Source organism: Trichechus manatus, unplaced genomic scaffold (genome assembly GCF_000243295.1).
Source record: "Trichechus manatus latirostris isolate Lorelei unplaced genomic scaffold, TriManLat1.0 scaffold00145, whole genome shotgun sequence".
NCBI lineage: Eukaryota > Metazoa > Chordata > Mammalia > Sirenia > Trichechidae > Trichechus > Trichechus manatus.
In genome coordinates, this window is record NW_004444081.1 from 5,295,029 (window position 1) to 5,313,092 (window position 18,064).

General features: G+C 38.9%; 1 protein-coding gene across 1 annotated transcript in view; it reads right to left on the reverse strand.

Annotated features, from left to right (window-relative positions):
• ALDH9A1 (aldehyde dehydrogenase 9 family member A1) overlaps positions 1 to 5,917 on the reverse strand; it is a 53,458-nt gene extending 47,541 nt beyond the window's left edge. The window contains exons 1-2 of the mRNA XM_004385766.2: positions 5,664 to 5,917; positions 3,786 to 3,931 (exon numbers count right to left, since the gene is read on the reverse strand). Of these exons, the coding sequence (XP_004385823.1) occupies positions 3,786 to 3,931; positions 5,664 to 5,844 (327 nt within the window). The 5' untranslated portion in view covers positions 5,845 to 5,917. The remainder of the gene's footprint in view (positions 1 to 3,785; positions 3,932 to 5,663) is intronic.
• Positions 5,918 to 18,064: the final 12,147 nt, after the last annotated feature.

Here is an 18,064-nt window from a genome sequence, read left to right on the forward strand (position 1 = left end):
AATCTGAGCTTAGTCTTATTGTTTCTCCTCTGTATGTGACTTCTTGTTTTTCACAAGCTGCTCCCAGAATTCTTTGTCTGTCTTTGGTTTTGGCAAGTGTGATTATGAAATGCCTTGGTGATTTTCTTTTGGCGTCTATCCTATATGGGGTTCGTTGAACTTCTTGGATTGCCAGGTTTTCATCTTTCATGATATTAGGGAAGTTTTCTGTCAGCAGTTCTTCAATGATCCTCTCTATGTTTTCTGTTTTCTCCCCGTTCTGGAACTCCAATCACTCGTAAATTTTTGCTTTTGATTGTATCCCACATAATTCTCAGGGTCTCTTCATTTTTCTTTGTCCTTTTTTGTGAGTTTTCCTCAAACAGAGTTGTATCCAGGTGTTTATCTTCAATTCCACTGATCCTGTCTTTCACTGTTTCAAATCTGCTCCTTAGCCCTTCTATGACACTGTCCATTTCTGAAATCTTGTTGTTTATCTTTTGGATTTCTAATTGTTGTTTTTGTATAATTGTTAGTTGTGAATTTATTTTGGCATTTTGTTCCTGCATTATTTTCCTGAATTCTTCCATTTTTTTGTCGGTACTTTCCATGAATTTGTCTATTTTTTCCTCATTTTTGTCTGCTTTTTGCTTCAACTCTTGGATAATTCTGAGTATTAAGAGATTTGAATTCCCTATCAGGTAGTTCTAAGTGCCTTTTCTTCACTGGAAAGTCATCTGGTGTTTTATTTTGGATGCCTACTGGAACCATCCTGTCCTGTTTTTGTGAATGTTTCGCTATTGTCTGCTGTCTTCGAGGCATTCAGTAGTTACTTTTCTTGTTTATTGCTTGTAGATTTGTTTGTTTTGTCCTTTTTTTGTTTAATTCAGTTATGTCTGAGCAGGCAAGCTGTGTGTTCTTTGTTGCCTGCTCGTCTACGGGCACGATACTCTTCGCCTCCTCCAACTGGTGGGGTCAGTTGCTCAGATATGGTACAGCAGGGCAGGTCTAGCTGAAAAAGAGTCGCTAGGATGGATTGTTTGTGGCACTTAGTACAGCCACCAGGGCGGTCGGTAATCAGTGCAGGGCAGATGCCAGTAGGCCACGCCTGTCCTGCTTGGTGGTGTGATGTTAAATGCGTGGTGAAGGTAGGCAGGATGAAGGGGGGAGATTGTGATGTGTGGAGCTAAGATGGGTATGGGAGAGAAGAGAGAGGAACAGGGGCCAAAAACATACAAACAAAAAAGAGTGCTAGGGCAGCTTGCTGTTGGGAGTGGAGAGATGAGAGACTATGAAATGGGAAAAAAAAAAAACAAGAAGAGGAAGAAGAAGAGGATAAAAAAAGAAAAGAATGAATAAATAAAAATTAGAAAGAAAAAAGAACAGCAAAGCTTCCAGGGATACGACTGGTATGGCTACAAAGTCTGGGGAAGTTGTTCCCAGGTGCCAAAGTACAGCCTGGCTAGAATGCGTAGAGGTATTCAGCGCCAGGTATTCAGGGGACAGGAAGAGAAGGAAGGTACAGAGAGACAAGAAACTGAGTAATGAAGAAAGAGAAAGAGGGAAAAGAAAACAAAACAAATTTTAAAAAAAGAACAAAAAAAGCCCCCCAAAAAACAGGAAAAAAAAAAAAGAACCACGAAAAAAGAAATGTGCTCAGGGATCCCTGTGCGCGTTTGCGCAAGCTGAGGGGGTAGGTCCCGAGCTGCGTAGTGCTGCCCGGCCAGAACTGGCTCCCAACTCGAGAAAAGGAAAAGAAAACAAACAATTCAAAACAAGCAAACAAAAAAAAAGCCCCAGGATCCCACCAGCGTGGTAGCACAGACTGGGAAGCAGTTCCACAGTCGAACAGAGCTCCACAGCCCCTTAGGAAGAAGCAAACATGGCACCTGTAGCCAGGTATTTGAGCAGAAGGTGGGGGAGGTGGTGAGAGGTAAGGAAGAAATCAAAAGAAGTGGAAAAAAGCAACATCAGCAGCCAACAAATGGCACTCAGGGAGTCAGCCAGGGCAGGCGGGTGGAATCCAAGCAGCTGGTGCTTCCTGGCCAAGAGACTGTGGCCACAAGAAGCAGAGGAGGCCAAGTGGGGGTGAAGAAGGGTGGGGGTTGGGAAAGTGTATATCGCTGTTTACCAGTTGTTCTGTCTCCTGCTGGAAGCTCCGTGAAGCTGCTTTCTCATACCTCTTGTTCGCTGGTCTCCGAAAGGAGTCCAAGATGGCGGATCCACGCTGCGTTAGCTGATAGGGGACCTCTGCAGGAACTTCTCCTCACTCTCCATTCTCTATCAGTTTCTCACTCCATTTGGTGTTTGGCTGAGTTCTTTTACTCTTCATGTGATGTTTTAGGATTTCAGGATTGCTGTATTCTCTGTTTGGCTTAGTTTTTCAGATCTTTGCTGTGGAGGGATGGCGTGGTGCTTCTGCCTAGAGCGCCATGTTGCCGGAAGTCTCCATAAATATTTTAATATTTCTGCATGGTAGAGGCTTTCTCAGCAAAAGACCCTGGCAAGCTGACTGAACAGTAAAGGTCTTGGAAGGTATAAATACCATCTTTGTAAAGATAGAGATTTCTAAGAGATTTGGAGATGTAAAGCTCTCTACTTCCCCTTCCTGAAGACGTATGCTTAAATTCACAGGGTAATAAACCAAGTGACATCCTTCCCCTCAACCACAGAGGAGATATGCCTAATGACAGAGGACAGGATGGGTAGCTGTATCAGTAGTCCCTATATAAGTCCCATAATTTAGGGGTTTTCACTAACATCTGGCTCTCACCACATCACCCTGTGGATTAGGGCTCAGCAAACCAGCGCTAAAGTATTGCTCTGGCTGCTGCGTTTTTCATGAGTAATAAACCATCTGTTTCTCTGATCCAGAAAGCTTCGGGTCTCCTGTCATAACACACAGACACACACACACACACACACAGACACACAGACACACACACAGACACACAGACACAGACACAGACACACACACAGACACACACACACACACACACCCCCCTTGTAAGCAGGGTAACTCTCAGACCCTTCACAGTTTCTGACTTAACATACTTATGATAAAAACTCACCACAGTCCTACCACTTAGAGATATTCATGATTCATATTCTGAATTTTCTAACTTTCCATATGAACATCTGGTACTTTTGATTTTTAAAATTGTTAAAAGTTCAACTTTTTCTTTTTTTTAAAGAAGGCCAAGCAAACCAAACCCACTGTCACTGAGTCAATTCCACCTCATACTGACCCTACAGGACACAGCAGAACTGCCCCAAAGGGCTTTTAAGGGTGTAAATCTTTACAGGAGCAGATCATCGTATTTTTCTCCTGCAGAGCCCTGGTGGGTTCAAACCGCTGACCTTTTGGTTAGCAGCTAAGCTCTTAACCACCATGCCACCAACACTACTAAAGAAAGCAACATCTGTGAAATCTTCTCAGGCAATTAAGGCAGAAAACAAATCTGGAAAAGAAAGGCTTAAGAGTCATCAAGAAAAAGTAAAAGGGAAACAAGTACACAAACGTGATTTAAAAAGAAGAGGTGACAAGCTACAAAAGGTGCATTAACTCAGAACAAAGATGGAAAAGAAAACCTGCCAAGGGAGATGTCAGAAAGACTCAAGATCCTTGTGGACATTACTGAATGAAAACTTGTTTTATAGACCAAGGTGAGCATATGGGAATGTCTTTTGATTTTATAAAAACAGTACAATCTAATACTGCATCAAAGTCTAACTGCAAATCATCACAAAGAACCCTCAGAGCAATGCAAGAGGTGTTTTCTGGAAGGGAATAAATTAAAACATACCCTGATTATCCTGGCAGCCTCCAAAAGGATTCGGCAACGCTCCATGCCAGATTTTTGACTCCATATTTTAAAGGCAGACTTTGCACTTTGAATAGCCAAATTTACTTCCTTTTCTCCTGAACATGTGAAAGTAGCTATCACACGACCTATGAAGAGGGGGAAAGTCAGTGTTATCTCAAACTGTTGTCACACATTTAAATAAAGTATTACGTATTCAGATTCCTCTTAGTGATCCCCTCCCTTCTTGCTTTTAAGTATGGTTTGATTCAGTGATCACCCCTATACCAGCACTTCTTAACTATTTTTGGGGGTCATGGACCCTTTTAAGAATCTAATAAAAGTTGCAGATCTCTCTTCAGAAAAATCTACTTACCCACATCAGAGAATTACAGAGAACTCATGTTCCCTGCCCTAAGCCCACCATGGATTTAGGGTTAAGAAACCCTGCCATCCTCTATTCTATACTTGGGTTTATTAACATTAACTTTCTATAAGTCATTTGGCAACACTCCTTAACACTTTGAGAATCTCACGGGTCTTACAAAGTCTAAGTTGAAAGTAATGATTCCTGCATTATGAACTCTGATTTTTAAAACCCTTGTCTATGCTCTATGTAAGTTATACCAATGACACTTGATGAACATGGTTAATAAAAAGCAGTATAAAGAAAAGATGTCCCTAACAGTTATACATACATAATATACACACATATATATGTACGCAAGTATTTTTTTTCCCCAAATATAGACAAATCCAGTCTCTCCCTTTCTTACTTCAACTTTACCCTTCCCTATCCCTATTCTGGAACAAAATATGACATGATCAATTTTTCTAGACTCTTATCCCCAGGGCTGTGACTTTTTCCCCCAAGAATTCTATTATCAGTTCAGCAGTTCCTTTTCCCCTCCCACAAAAGCTCCTGGCACTATGCTTTTTCCAAAGAGATTTCACAAATCTGCCATTTCTGCTACAAACTTGAATAGCAGGTTGGTAAAGAAAGTGACTGAAATCATACATAGTGCAAGTACTTGAGACAAAGGGCATTGTTTGTTTATTCTGTACCACTATTGGAAGGAGAGAGTAGTTTCCTTATACGTCAAAGAGAAGGGTGATAATCTGTGGCCCCTTCCTGCTGTGACAAGCTACAGCTCTGAGGTTTAGTGTGGTTGGTCATCCTCAATTTCCCTGTCCCTTGCAATTCAGTTTTAGCATTCTGGCTACATGCCATTCTGGTTTGCACGAAACATTTTCCTCCCCATAAATATTCCATAAAACCCGGCTAAACAAACAAATAACTCTTCCTCCTTAGCTTTGTGATCTTCAGAATAAATCTAGCGCCCGCCTAGCAGCGTGCAGAAAACATTATAAACATTAAAGGCGAGGTTCTTTTCTTTCCCAATTCTGATTCACGTACAGAAATATTGTGACACTAGAGAATGGCTCGAGGTCCTCATTCATGTTCATGAAAAATTATCTGTGTACTCCCCAACATTCTCAGCACAAATGTGTATCAGGGCCTCCACGCGTCCTTCTGGAAATCCTTTTCCATGCACGCAGCTGCAGATATTACAGCCGACGTAGCTTTACAAATTAATAATTAACAATGGCACAACTGTTGCATCGGGACTTTGTCATCCCACCATGGCAACTCACTACCTTCTCCCTTTTTCTACGACTCCCTTCCTGTTCTCGCCGGATGTGATGCACAGAATTGTAGGGTGCCTAAACATAAAACTTTACATTCTCACTTATCTGTGTTCAATGAATGTTTGCTGAATGCACTAAAATGGAGGTTCGGGGCAGTAAAATATGTGCGCCACTGGGATGGGGGAGCGTCAGCCCGCGCCCCGGCCCCCGCCGCGTTCCCCGCCCAGTTACCCGTTGCCGGTTCGAACGCCTTCTCGGTGCCGGAGGCGTCTGCCGGCTCCACCCGGGACCCGCCGCGGTAATTGAGCGGCTGCGACACGACGAAGGTGCCAGTACTCATAGTGGCAACAGAAGCAGGCTGAAAAACGCGAAGAAGCTGAGACTTTGCGGACAGGCCTGCTCTGAAAAACATGGAGGGCGGCGCCACCGCCAAGCTCAGAGTTGACGGTCCAAGAGATGAGCCCGGGCCTCCCTGTTGTTGCGCGCAGCTGAGGTCGAGGTCCGGGACAGAGCGGGTGGCGGGGCGGGGCCTCACGGGAGCTGCGTGCCGCTAAGCTAGGAGGAGGGGTGAGCTGCGGGGCGTGGCCTCCAAGGGGTGGGGCCTGGGAGGTGAATCCGCGGTACTGGTATAGACAAGGATCCCCGGTGGCTCAATGGTTAAGAACTGCGCTGCTAACCAAAAGGTCGACAGTTCAAATCCACCATCTACTCCTTGGAAACACTATGGGGCAGTTCTACTCTGTCCTATAGGGTCGCTAAGAGTCGGAATCGACTTGACGACAACAGGCTTGGTACTGCCATACGGTGCTTTACATTTTGCCTAGCATTTTCGGGAACATTATAGGATCCCATTCTTGATCCTATCGCCTAAAGAAATCAGAGGACTGGAGCTCTCGCTTGCCAAGAGTATGACTTTGGAGGTTACTTCACTCTTGATCCATCGTTTCTTTCTCTGTATAATACTTTTTAAAGGGTTACTGTAAAGACCAAGGGATGTACTGTCAAGTAGGTATGAAGCATTGTGATGTGAAACTGCTTTTTAAATTCTAAAAGAGCAATGTAAGTGCTATTAATGACAGATAGTGACACAAACAGAAGCCCAATGTACAGCAGGCAAGGAGCAAAGTCACGTGAAAAGGTCTGAGGAATAAAAAAGCCTTCTGTACTGGAACCTGCCGCTCAGGATTCACAAGGTCTCAGTCAGCGAGGGATCTTACATAGACAACCTTGTTTATTCTTCATACTGCATTCCCATGCATGTGCAGCAGAGTCTCTTATGAACAGAAAGTAACTGGCAGTTTGAATGTTGTTTTTTACAGTCTTGTTTCTCTTCTAGGCGCTGGAGCCTTTCTCAATGTTCTTTCCTTTACCTGTTGTTGTTATTTGTTGTTAGTAGTCATTCAGTCATCTGACCAGGGACGGATTACCCAGTAAGCAAGGTAAGCACGCGCGTAGGGCATCAACAAAACAGGGGCACCAGTTGTCCGAAGAAAAGGCCCATAGATGCCAAGCAGACAGGACACAAGGAAAAGTTAGCACTGCAGTGGAAGGGAACTGGCAGAGCAGTAAATGAGACTGATACCAGCTCCAGTGCTGAGAATGTGCCAGCTGGAAATAAAGTTCATGCAGGATCACAAGGGCACCCACGTGCAATGTTGTTTAAGCTTGGAGGCCCCTACCACTTCAACACCTGCATTGACGTCTGTCTTCTACGCTCCCGTCTCATGAAATTGAAATGCCTTACCTCGGAGGGTCTCCTGGAAGTGTGTTTTTTCTTTCTAATAAACAAGAGGAATGCGTGGGCTGTCGCATCTGACTCTTGCTACATTCACCCAATATGCAGCTGGATCCAACATGAGCAGTTACTGGGCAAGGATGAATTATGTTAATAGATAACAGATCTCTAACCATTTTAAGAGAACTTTTCTTGTATATCCACGTCAGCTAATCCAGCAACTCCAGCCCAGAGGGCCAGCAGTGCTCTTTGCCATGATATAAACACAAGGGTATACTCTTGCACATTTCCTGGTAAACAGCCGACGGGAACTCCTGTCCCAGATGATGTGCAAAAGCGAGAGAACTCAATAAGTCAACGATTGCAATGAATTAAATCAAGTTACTTTTTAATTGTATAGCATTTATGTATAAAGTTGTGTCCTAAGTTTTGTAAACAATATTATTTATAACTTTAACTTTAAAATATGTTTGGCATACATGTAGATGCAATCTAGCCTACATTTAATATAATACTAACATGGATAATAATTTAATATAATACTAACATAGCAAACGTCCAAAAAATACTGGAAATATTTATATTTATCTAACACGAAAAGTTTTAATTCATGTATTGAGTGAGTTTTGTTTTTTATTTTATGTTGCACAGACACAATGCTTGATATTACTCTAATATGCTAATAAATGAGGTATTAGGTGCATTAAGAGGACAAAAAATTCAATATTTATTTTTCATGCAAAATGTTTCTGTTTTGCAACAGCGTGTGTTTCTAAATTTGTCTTCCAAGAAAGCAACAAAGGGCATTTATCAGAACATTACATTTATGTTTTATTAGAATATTTATACATCTCCATGTAAGGAAATTGAACAATTCCTCGAGGAAATAAATTAATGAATATTTAGAAAATAAAAATTATATAAGTGTATTTTATTTTCCATTTCCCTTCAGGACGATTTTCTTTTAAGAAATTAATTGGTATTGTTATGACTCACAAAACAAACTTGCTCATCAAGAAATGGTGCTATTTTCACATCAATTATGTATGTATCTCCAAATGTAAGGATTGAACAATTCCACAAAGAAATAAAATGTACATTTTATAAATTTTGTATAATAATTATATTTTCCTTTTCATTTTGGATCAATTTGGTATAACTTTGCATTCAGTTTTCTCTTGCCAACCACATAAGAACACACCAGAAGCACTATAATCACATGACTTGTGACGTACCTGGTCCTGTCCTGCACAAAGCAAACCAAAACACGTCTTCAGATTGAGCATACCCTTGTATTTGAATCATGCCCTTTGTGATCGCTCTCACCCCTGTTGGATATCAGCAGTAGCCCAGTGAGCTGTAAATTATTGGATGGAAAGAGGGCCAAGTGATTGTCAACATCATAGTGGACCATTTGAAAATCCATGTTGAAAATTTCTGAATGGTAAACAAACAAGGTTCTGTAGCCAGAATATATTTCTAGGGTGCAAAGCCAATAGTGAAAAATAAAAGGGAGTGGCTACTTTATTCTCCATCAGTTGACTATGTGTATTGTTTTGTTTGAAAACTATTCAGTCCTAAATAATTTAATTCTCAGTTTGCTACAGATGGATTTAGTGATTGGCAAAACTCGAATATAATTGATAAACATGAAAACAGTTCAATTCATAGAGATTCTATGTTGTCGTATTTAAGCCGAAGACATATTTTGGCTTAACTCATGAACTGGAAACACAAATTAATGAAGAATATCAATATCGGAAAGCCATTTTGCAACACCTTGTTTCTGTCACTATAACAATCACTGAATGTGGACTATCTTTTCAAGGAACAAATGAAGTGTTTGGTTCCCCAAAATGGAAATTTTAGGGGTTTACTTGAACTTGTTGCTCAGTTTGATCCATTTTTAGCAGGTCACATCTGAAAATATGGTGACACAGGAAAGGGCAACCCATCGTATATGTCTATAACAACGTGAAGAATTAAACATAATAAGCGATAGAGTTCGACTAACTATTTTCAGTAAAGTAAGTATAGGTTGTCTTAGTCATCTAGTGCTGCTATAACAGAAATACCACAAGTGGATGGCTGTAGCAAAGAGAAATTTATTTCCTCACAGTAAAGTAGGCTAAAAGTCCAAATTCAGGGCATCAGCTCCAGAGGAAGGCTTTCTCTCTCTGTCGACCCTCTCATCAATCTTCCCCCAGACTAGGAGCTTCTCTGCGCAGGGACCCTGGGTCCGAAGGACACGCTCTGCTCCCAGCACTACTTTCTAGGTGGTATGAGGTCCCCAATTCTCTGCTTGCTTCCCTTTCCTTTTATCTTTTGTAAGATAAAAGGTGGTGCAGGCCACACCCTAGGGAAACTCCCTTTACACTGGATCAGGGATGTGACCTTAGTAAGGGTGTTATACAATCCCACCCTAATCCTCCTTAACATAAAATTACAATTACAAAGTGAAGGACAATCACACAATACCAGGAATCATGGCCCAGCCAAACTGATACACACATTTTTGGGGGACATAATTCAATCCATGACATAGGTCAATATTTTAGTTTGTCTGTAGATTCCGCTTCTGATCTTTTTCATACAGATCAGCTAAGTATTGTTTTAAGATACATGTCTCCAACAGATGGAAAACTGTCAAGCAATTTATCACATTTACTAGCTTAAAAAGTCATACAGGTGAAGAAATTGCAAATGAAGTACTTCATTATTTATGTGAAGTTTGCAAAATTGATTTTTCTAAGTGCAGAGGCCAGTCCTATGACAGTGCTGCCAATATGTCAGGGTGTTACAAAGGCATGCAACAGAAAATTTTAGAACGTAATGAATATGCCATTTGCATACCATGTGCTGCGCATCCGCTTAATCTTATAGAACATAGTATAGTAGAGTTTTGTCAGGAAGCAGTTGATTTTTTTTCTACTGTTCAGTTACTCTACACATTTTTTGCCGCCTCTACCCATTGATGAGTCATTCTTAAAACATATTTAGGCAATGATCAAGTATTAATATGTCTTCCTAATGCACGTTGGGAAGCATATGCTGTAGCAATGAGTGCAATCCTGGCAACGTACACTCAGATTCTAAATACCTTAGAAAATATTGCTGAAGAGCAGACACAAAAAGGAGAGACCAAAAGAAAAGCTGAAAATATCACCAACAAAATGCAAACACTACAGTATGTATTTATGTTGGTCATATGGAATAATATACTGCAGCATTTTCATCAGATACGTCAAGCTTTTCAAGATTCAGAAGTAAATTTAAAGACGTGCACGTATCTCTATCAGTCATTAACAGGGTATTTATGTACTTTAAGAGATTTTGAAAATTTTGAAAACACAATAAAACAAATACTGCCAAATACTGATAATCAAGCAGTTCACCATTGCAGAAGCATTAGAAAGAACATGTAAATGATGGAAGTGCTCCAGAAGTATTGAGTGCCAGAGATCAATTTACATAACCACATACTATGCCATCATTGACCACTTAAATCTTGCATGAGAAGAAGGGCAAAAGTGTATAAAGTTCTTTCAAATAGATTTTCCTTCTTAAACATTGTGGATGTACCTGATGAAGAATGTATGAAGACATCCAAGAAATTAGTGCAGGCTTATCCAGATGACTTAAATACAAACCTTTACAGAGAAGTGTGACAATTTCATTCTTACATGAGAACTAAGTTTACAGATTCAGGAAAGACATGTATGTAGGCATGTATGATTCCATAATAGAAGACAAAATACAATATGTATTTCCCAATGTTGAAATTGCTTTATGCATATTCCAAATTTTATGATCACAAACTGCACAAGAGAATGCTCATTTTCATTCCTAAAGAGACTCAAAAACCCTCTGCGTAGAATGATTCAAGAAAGACTCAATTCATTATCCTTATTATATATGGAAGTAGATGTTATTTGGTAGCTTAATTGTGATGAAATCATTGAAGAGTTTGTAAGAGCAAAGAATAGAAAGAAATGTTTCTAATTATAACATGTTAGAGATGAAATATCTATCTGAAAATAAAATATGGTAATTTGTTGTAATATTTGTTTCCTAATCATTAAATTTTCTTATATGACATCTTTTCGTTTGTTCATTTATAATTATAGCATTTATTATGAAACAAGCACCAAAACTGAAGTATGAGCCATTTAAAGCAAAATTGGTGAAAGTCAGTTTTTCATTGTGAGAGATCAACAGAATTTTACATTGATTGTTTAAGCAACGAAGTTCGCTGACTCATTTTCTTTGTTGTAGAACATGTGGAATATTCTTTTTTAGAAAGAACAAATTTGTCTGGAAAGACTTATAGCCAGAATGTTCTTTAGAAGCAAGGATCATGAGACTCCATCTCACATACTTTGACATATGATCAGGAGGGACCAGTCCCTGGAGAAAGACATCATACTTGGTAAAGTAGAGGGTCAGCGAAAGAGAGGAAGACCCTCAACTAGATGGATTGACACAGTTGCTGCAAAGATGGGCTCAGGCATAGCAACGATTGTCAGGATGGCGCAGGACCAGGCAGTGTTTTGTTCAGTTGTACATAAGGTCACTATGAGTCAAAACTGACTTGATGGCACCTAATAACAGTAATAATAAAAATCTTAGTACCCCACATCCACTAAAAATTTTATAATCCAGTTCCTTTCATTCCACTAAAATGGCATATGCCACTTTAGTGCTCAATCGCTAGTATCATAGTTGCATTTAAAAAGAAATTACATCATGGATAGCTAAGATACACACACATACATACAGATACATGTATGTATATAACTCACATACCCCGTTCAAATGTGTGAGTAAGCAGAAGAGGGGGCACCACAGATTATCGATGTTTAGGGCCCTCACATGCCTTAATCTGGTCCTGGATCTAGCTCACGGTGACCCCATGTGTTACAGAGTAGAACTACTCCATAGGGTTTTCTTGGCTATAATCTTGATGGAAGCAGATTGACAGACCTTTTCTTCCTTGGTACCACTGGTGGGTTTGAACTGCCTATCAGTGCAAAATTAGGAAGTGTGATTTTTCAAGTTTAGAGTGGAAATAAACTGTTCTGGTTAAGTTTTCCAACACTCTATGCTAATTCGTTAACCCTCTCAATACTACTGAGATTTGGAGGTTTTTGTCCTCAAATGGAAACAGCAGTGCTAACATAACACTCTGGGCCAAACTCAAAATTACTACCTTTATTATTGTTGGCCATCAGGAACAGAATTGAAGTATAACTGAAGTTGGTGATGAGCACTGCAGATTTCTAGAACACTGGATCATAGATGATCACTTATGTGTACAGAAAACATACGTCTCAAGTTTTATGGAACAATCCCTATTTAAAATATTCTACCCCCAACAAATGCATTTTGACTCATCAGATCATGACTCCTGATATTTGTTTTGGAAATATGGTCATGACATCTGCTGATATAATTCATTGACTTTTGAAAAGACAAGCCTCCTCCAAAACATGTATCTCACTAGCAGCTCCTCTTACCTATCTGTGTTTTCATCAGTAGCATTATTAATATATTATTATTATTAGCAAAACTCACCATATATAAAGACACACACAGACATTTTATTTTCTGAGTAAAATAGTATGCCTATTGTCATGGATTGAATTGTGTCTCCCCAAAATAGCTGTCAACTTGACTAGGCCATGATTCCCAGTATTGTGTGATTGTCCAACATTTTGTCATCTGATGTGATTTTCCTATATATTGTAAATCTTATCTCTATGATGTGATGAGATGGGATTAGCGGCAGTTATGTTAATGTGGCAGGACTCAATGTACAAGATTACATTGTGTCTTAAGCCAATCTCTGAGATATAAAAGAAAGAAGTGAGCAAAGAGACGGGGACTTCATACCACCAAGAAAGCAACGCCGGGAGCAGAGCGCATCCTTTGGACCCAGCGTTCCTGTGCGGAGAAGCCCCTAGACCAAGGGAAGATTGATGACAAGGACCTTCCTCCAGAACCGACAGAGAGAGAAAGTCTTCCCCTGGAACTCGCGCCTTGAACTGGGACTTCTAGCCTCCTAGACTGTGAGAGAATAAATTTCTCTTTGTTAAAGCCATCCACTTACAGTATTTCTGTTATAGCAGCATTGGATGACCAAGACACCTATCATTCTTTTAATTCCTCTAGTGGGGAATAGCCTATATATCACCAGAGAACCATCCACACAAAAGGATAGAAAGCAAAAAATGACTCAGAATCCTGGTACTACCAATTTTAACAGGGACTTTCTCTTATAATAGTTTACAGGTTGAATTCCATTCTAAGCCTTGAGTGTCCACATATTCTTCATTTATAGAATATAAATTTCTCATTAAAGATTTAACAGGTTTCCTGATCCAGGCACCCTGACACTAGGGTTACCCCTTGCTGTTGAGTTGATTCTGACTCATAGCAACCCTACAAGACAGAGTAGAACTGCCCATAGGTCCTTAATAAATATTTGTTAAATGAGCAAGAGAATAGAAATTCAAGACAACAAGGGGTATTATAAAATTGGGCTTTGAAATCACCACACTGATAAAGATAGCTTCTGAAGCTGGTTAGTTATCACTACTTGGAAAATGCAATCTTTTTCATTTTAACAGTTTTCTTGGCTATATTAGTCATATTTTTAAAAATAAGTTTAATTTATAAATCTCAGGTAGTATAAAACAGAGCATGTGAAAGTGTTCTAAAAATTGTAAAGCAATATACTACTGTTATAACAATAATATTCATAGCTTGCTGTGCCCTCCCTGTTTTTTTAAAATGAAATTCAGGGTCATTGACTTTGGAATTTGTTCGTAAACCTATAATGCCAGGAAATTGAAGACTATTGACCTTATATAAAAAGTTAGAACCCATCTGTTTTGTGAAAGAGCAGAGGTATATAGAAAGTGTTTTAATCCTCCCTCCGTTTCTTTATTGTGCTTTAGGTGAAAGTTTACAGCTCAAGTTAATTTCTCTTACAAAAATTTATACACATATTATTTTGTAACATTAGTTGCAATCCCCACAGTATGACAGCACACTCGCCCTTTCCACCCCGGGTACCCTGTGTCCATTAAACCAGTTCTTGTCCCTTCCTGCCTTCTCATCCTGTCTCCGGACAGGAGCCACCCATTCGGTCTCATGTATCTGAATAAACTAAGGAGCACGCTCCTCAAGTGTATTATTTTTTTGTTTTATTGTCCTGTCTAATCTTTGTCTGAAGAGTGGGCTTCAGGAATGTTTTCAGTTCTGGGTTAACAGAGTGTGCAGGGGCCATAATTATGGGTGTACCTCCAGTCTCTGTCAGTAGCCCCAGCTACTCTGTCGCTCAAAGTGTTTGGATGTGTCTAGGAAACTTCTTAGCTTTTGCTTTAGTCCAGTTGTGCTGACATCCCCTGTATTGTGTGTTGTCCTTCCCTTCACCAAAGTTGATCTTTGTCTACTATCTAGTTAGTGATTTCCAGTTCCCCTCCCTCCCCACCCTCGTAACCATCAAAGAATGCTTTTTTCTGTGTGTAAAGTTTTCTTGAGTTCTTATAATAGTGGTCTCATACAATATTTGTCCTTTTGTAAGTGATTAATTTCACTCAGCATAATGCCTTCCATATACATCCATGTTGTAAGATGTTTCACATATTCATCATTGTTCTTTATCATTGCATAGTATTCCATTGTGTATATGTACCATAATTTATTTATCCATTTGTCTGTTGATGGACACCTAGGTTGTTTCGATCTTTTTGCTATCATGAACAATGCTGCAGTGAACATGGATGTGCATCTGTCTATTCGTGTGATGGCTCTTATTTCTTTAGGATATATTCCTAGGAGTGGGATTGCTGTATCATATGGTATTTCTATTTCTAGCTTTTTAAGGAAGTGCCAAATCATTTTCCAAAGTGGTTGTACCATTTTGCATTCCCACCAGCAGTGCATAAGTGTTCCCATCTCTATAAAACCTCTCCAACATTTGTTATTTTGTGTTTTTTGGATTAGTGCCAGCATTGTTGGTGTGAGGTGGTATCTCATTGTAGTTTTGGTTTTCATTTCTCTAATGGCTAATGATTGTGAGCATTTCCTCATATGTCTGTTAGCTGACTGAATGTCTTCTTTGGTGAAGTGTCTGTTCATATCCTTTGCACATTTTTTAACTGGATTATTTGTCTTTTTGTTGTTGAGGTGTTGCAGTATCTCATAGATTTTAGAGATTAGACCATTATTGGATATGTCGTAGCCAAAAGTTTTTTCCCAGTCTGTAGGTTCTCTTTCTACTCTTTCGGTTAAAGTCTTTTGAAGAGCATTTAAGGGTTTGATTTTTAGGAGCCCCCAGTTATCTAGTTTGTCTTCTGGTGTTTGCCCACTGTTATTTATGGTTTGTTTAATATTTATGCCATGTATTAGGGCTCCTAGCATTGTCCCTATTTTTTCTTCCATGATCTTCATCGTTCTAAATTTTATATTTAGGTCTTTGTTGAATTCTATTAGCTAGAATTTTGTTTAGGATTTTTGCATCTATATTCATGAGGGATGTTGGTCTGTAATTTTCTTTTTTTAATGGTGTCTTTACCTGGCTTTGGTATCAGGATTATGCTGGCTTCATAGAAGGAGTTTAGGAATATTCCTTCCCTTTCTATGTTCTGAAATACCTTTAGTAGTAGTAGGGTTAACCCTCCCTGAAAGTTTGGTAGAATTTTCCAGTGAAGCCATCCGGGCCAGGGCTTTATTTTTTGTTGATTCTTTTTTTTTTTTTTTTTATTATGTCTTCAATCGCTTTTGTTACGGGCTTATTTAGTTTTTGTACCTTGGTTTGTGATAGTTTACATAGGTAGTGTGTTTCTAGAAATTTGTCCATTTCCTCTAGGTTTTCAAATTTGTTGGAGTACAATTTTTCATAGTATTCTGTTACGATCTTTTTTTTTTTCAGTTGAGTCTATTGTGATATCACCCATCTCATTTCTTATTTGAGTTATTTGCTTGCTCTAGTTTTTGTTGTGTATGTGTGTGTCAGTTTGGCCAGTGGTTTATGGATTTTGTTGATTGTTTCAAAGAACCAACTTTTGGTCTTGTTGACTCTTTCAATTGTTTTTCTATTCTCTATTTCATTTATTTCTGCTCTAATCTTTATTACTTCCTTTCTTCTGGTGTCCGAAGGCTTCTTTTGCTGCTGTCTATTTGTTCGAGTTGTAGGGTTAATGTTTTGATTTTGGCCCTTTCTTCTTTTGGATGTGTGCGTTTATTGCTATAAATTGACTTCTAAGTACTGCTTTTGCTGTGTCCCAAAAGTTCTGGTAAGATGTATTTTTATTCTCATTTGATTCTATGAGTTTCTTTATTCCATCCTTGATTTCTTCTATAACCCAGCAGTTTTTGAGCAAGGTGTTGTTCAGTTTCCATGTGTTTGATTTTTTTACTTGCTTTTTCTGTTGTTGATTTCTACTTCTATGGCATAGGGTCAGAAAAGACGCTTTGTAATTCTTCGATTCTGTTATGGATTCTGTTAAGGCTTGCTTTGTGGCCTAATATGTTGTCTATTCTGGAGAATGTTCCATGGTGTTGGAAAAGAATATATACCTGGCTGTTGTTGGGTGGAGTGTTCTGTATATGTCTATGAGGTCAAGTTGATTGATTGTGGCATTTAGATCTTCTGTGTCTTTATTGAGTTTCTTTCTAGATGGATTGTCCTTCACTGAAAGTGGTGTGTTGAAGTCTCCTACTACTACTGTGGAGCTGTCTATCTCTCTTTTCAATGCTGTTAGTTTGTTTTATGTATTTTGGAGCCTTGTCATTGGGTGTGTATATATTTATTATGATTATATCCTCCTGGTGTATTGACCCTTTAATCATCATATAGTGTCCTTCCTTATCCTTTATGGTGGATTTTGCTTTAAAGTCTGTTTTGTCGGAGATTAATATTGCCACTCCTGCTCTTTTTTGGTTGTTGTTTGCTTGATTTTTTTTTTTTTTCATCCTTTGAGTTTTAGTTTTTTTGTGTCTTTGAGTCAAAGGTGTATCTCTTATAGGCAGCATATAGACAGATCCTGTTTTTTTAATCCATTCTGCCACTCTCTGTCTGTTTATTGGTGCATTTAGTCCATTTACATTCAGTGTAATTATTGATAGATATGCATTTACTGCTGTCATTTTGATGTATTTTGTGTGTGTGTGTTGTTGACAGTTTCTTTGTTTACTTAATTTTCTGTGCTGAGTCATTTTTCTTTATGTGTTTTCTTTTCATTTTTTCATTACTATTGATTTTGTATTTGCTGAGTCTTCATATTTTTCTTCTTTTTTATTTTGATGGGTATATTTGTTAGCTTCCTTTGTGGTTACCTTAACATTTACCTTTATTTTTCTAAGTTGAAACCAATATTTTATTTCTTGATATCGCCTGAACTTCCTCTCCATATGGAAGTTCTATGACTACACTATTTATTTCTTCTTTTTTATTTTGGCATTGTCATTGTTTACATATTGATGTCTCTGTTTCCTATTTTCAGTCTTTTAGCTTTGACTTGTTTTTGTGACTTCCCTATCTGGGTTGATAACTGGTTGTTCTGTCCCGTGTTCTGGTCTTGAGTTGTTTTCTGATATTGTTGGTTCTTTAACCGGAGGACTCCCTTTAATATTTCTTGTAATTTTGGTTTGTTTTTTACAAATTTCCTTAACTTCTGTTTTTCTGGAAATGCCCTAATTTTGCCATCATATTTGAGAGACAGTTTTGCTGGATATATAATTTTTGGCTGGCAATTTTTTTCCTTCAAGGCTTTATGTATATCATCCCATTGCCTTCTTGCCTGCATGGTTTCTGCTGAGTAGTCCAAGCTTAGTCTTATTCTCCTTTGTAGGTGACTTTTTGTTTAATCCCTAGCTGCTCTCAAGCTTC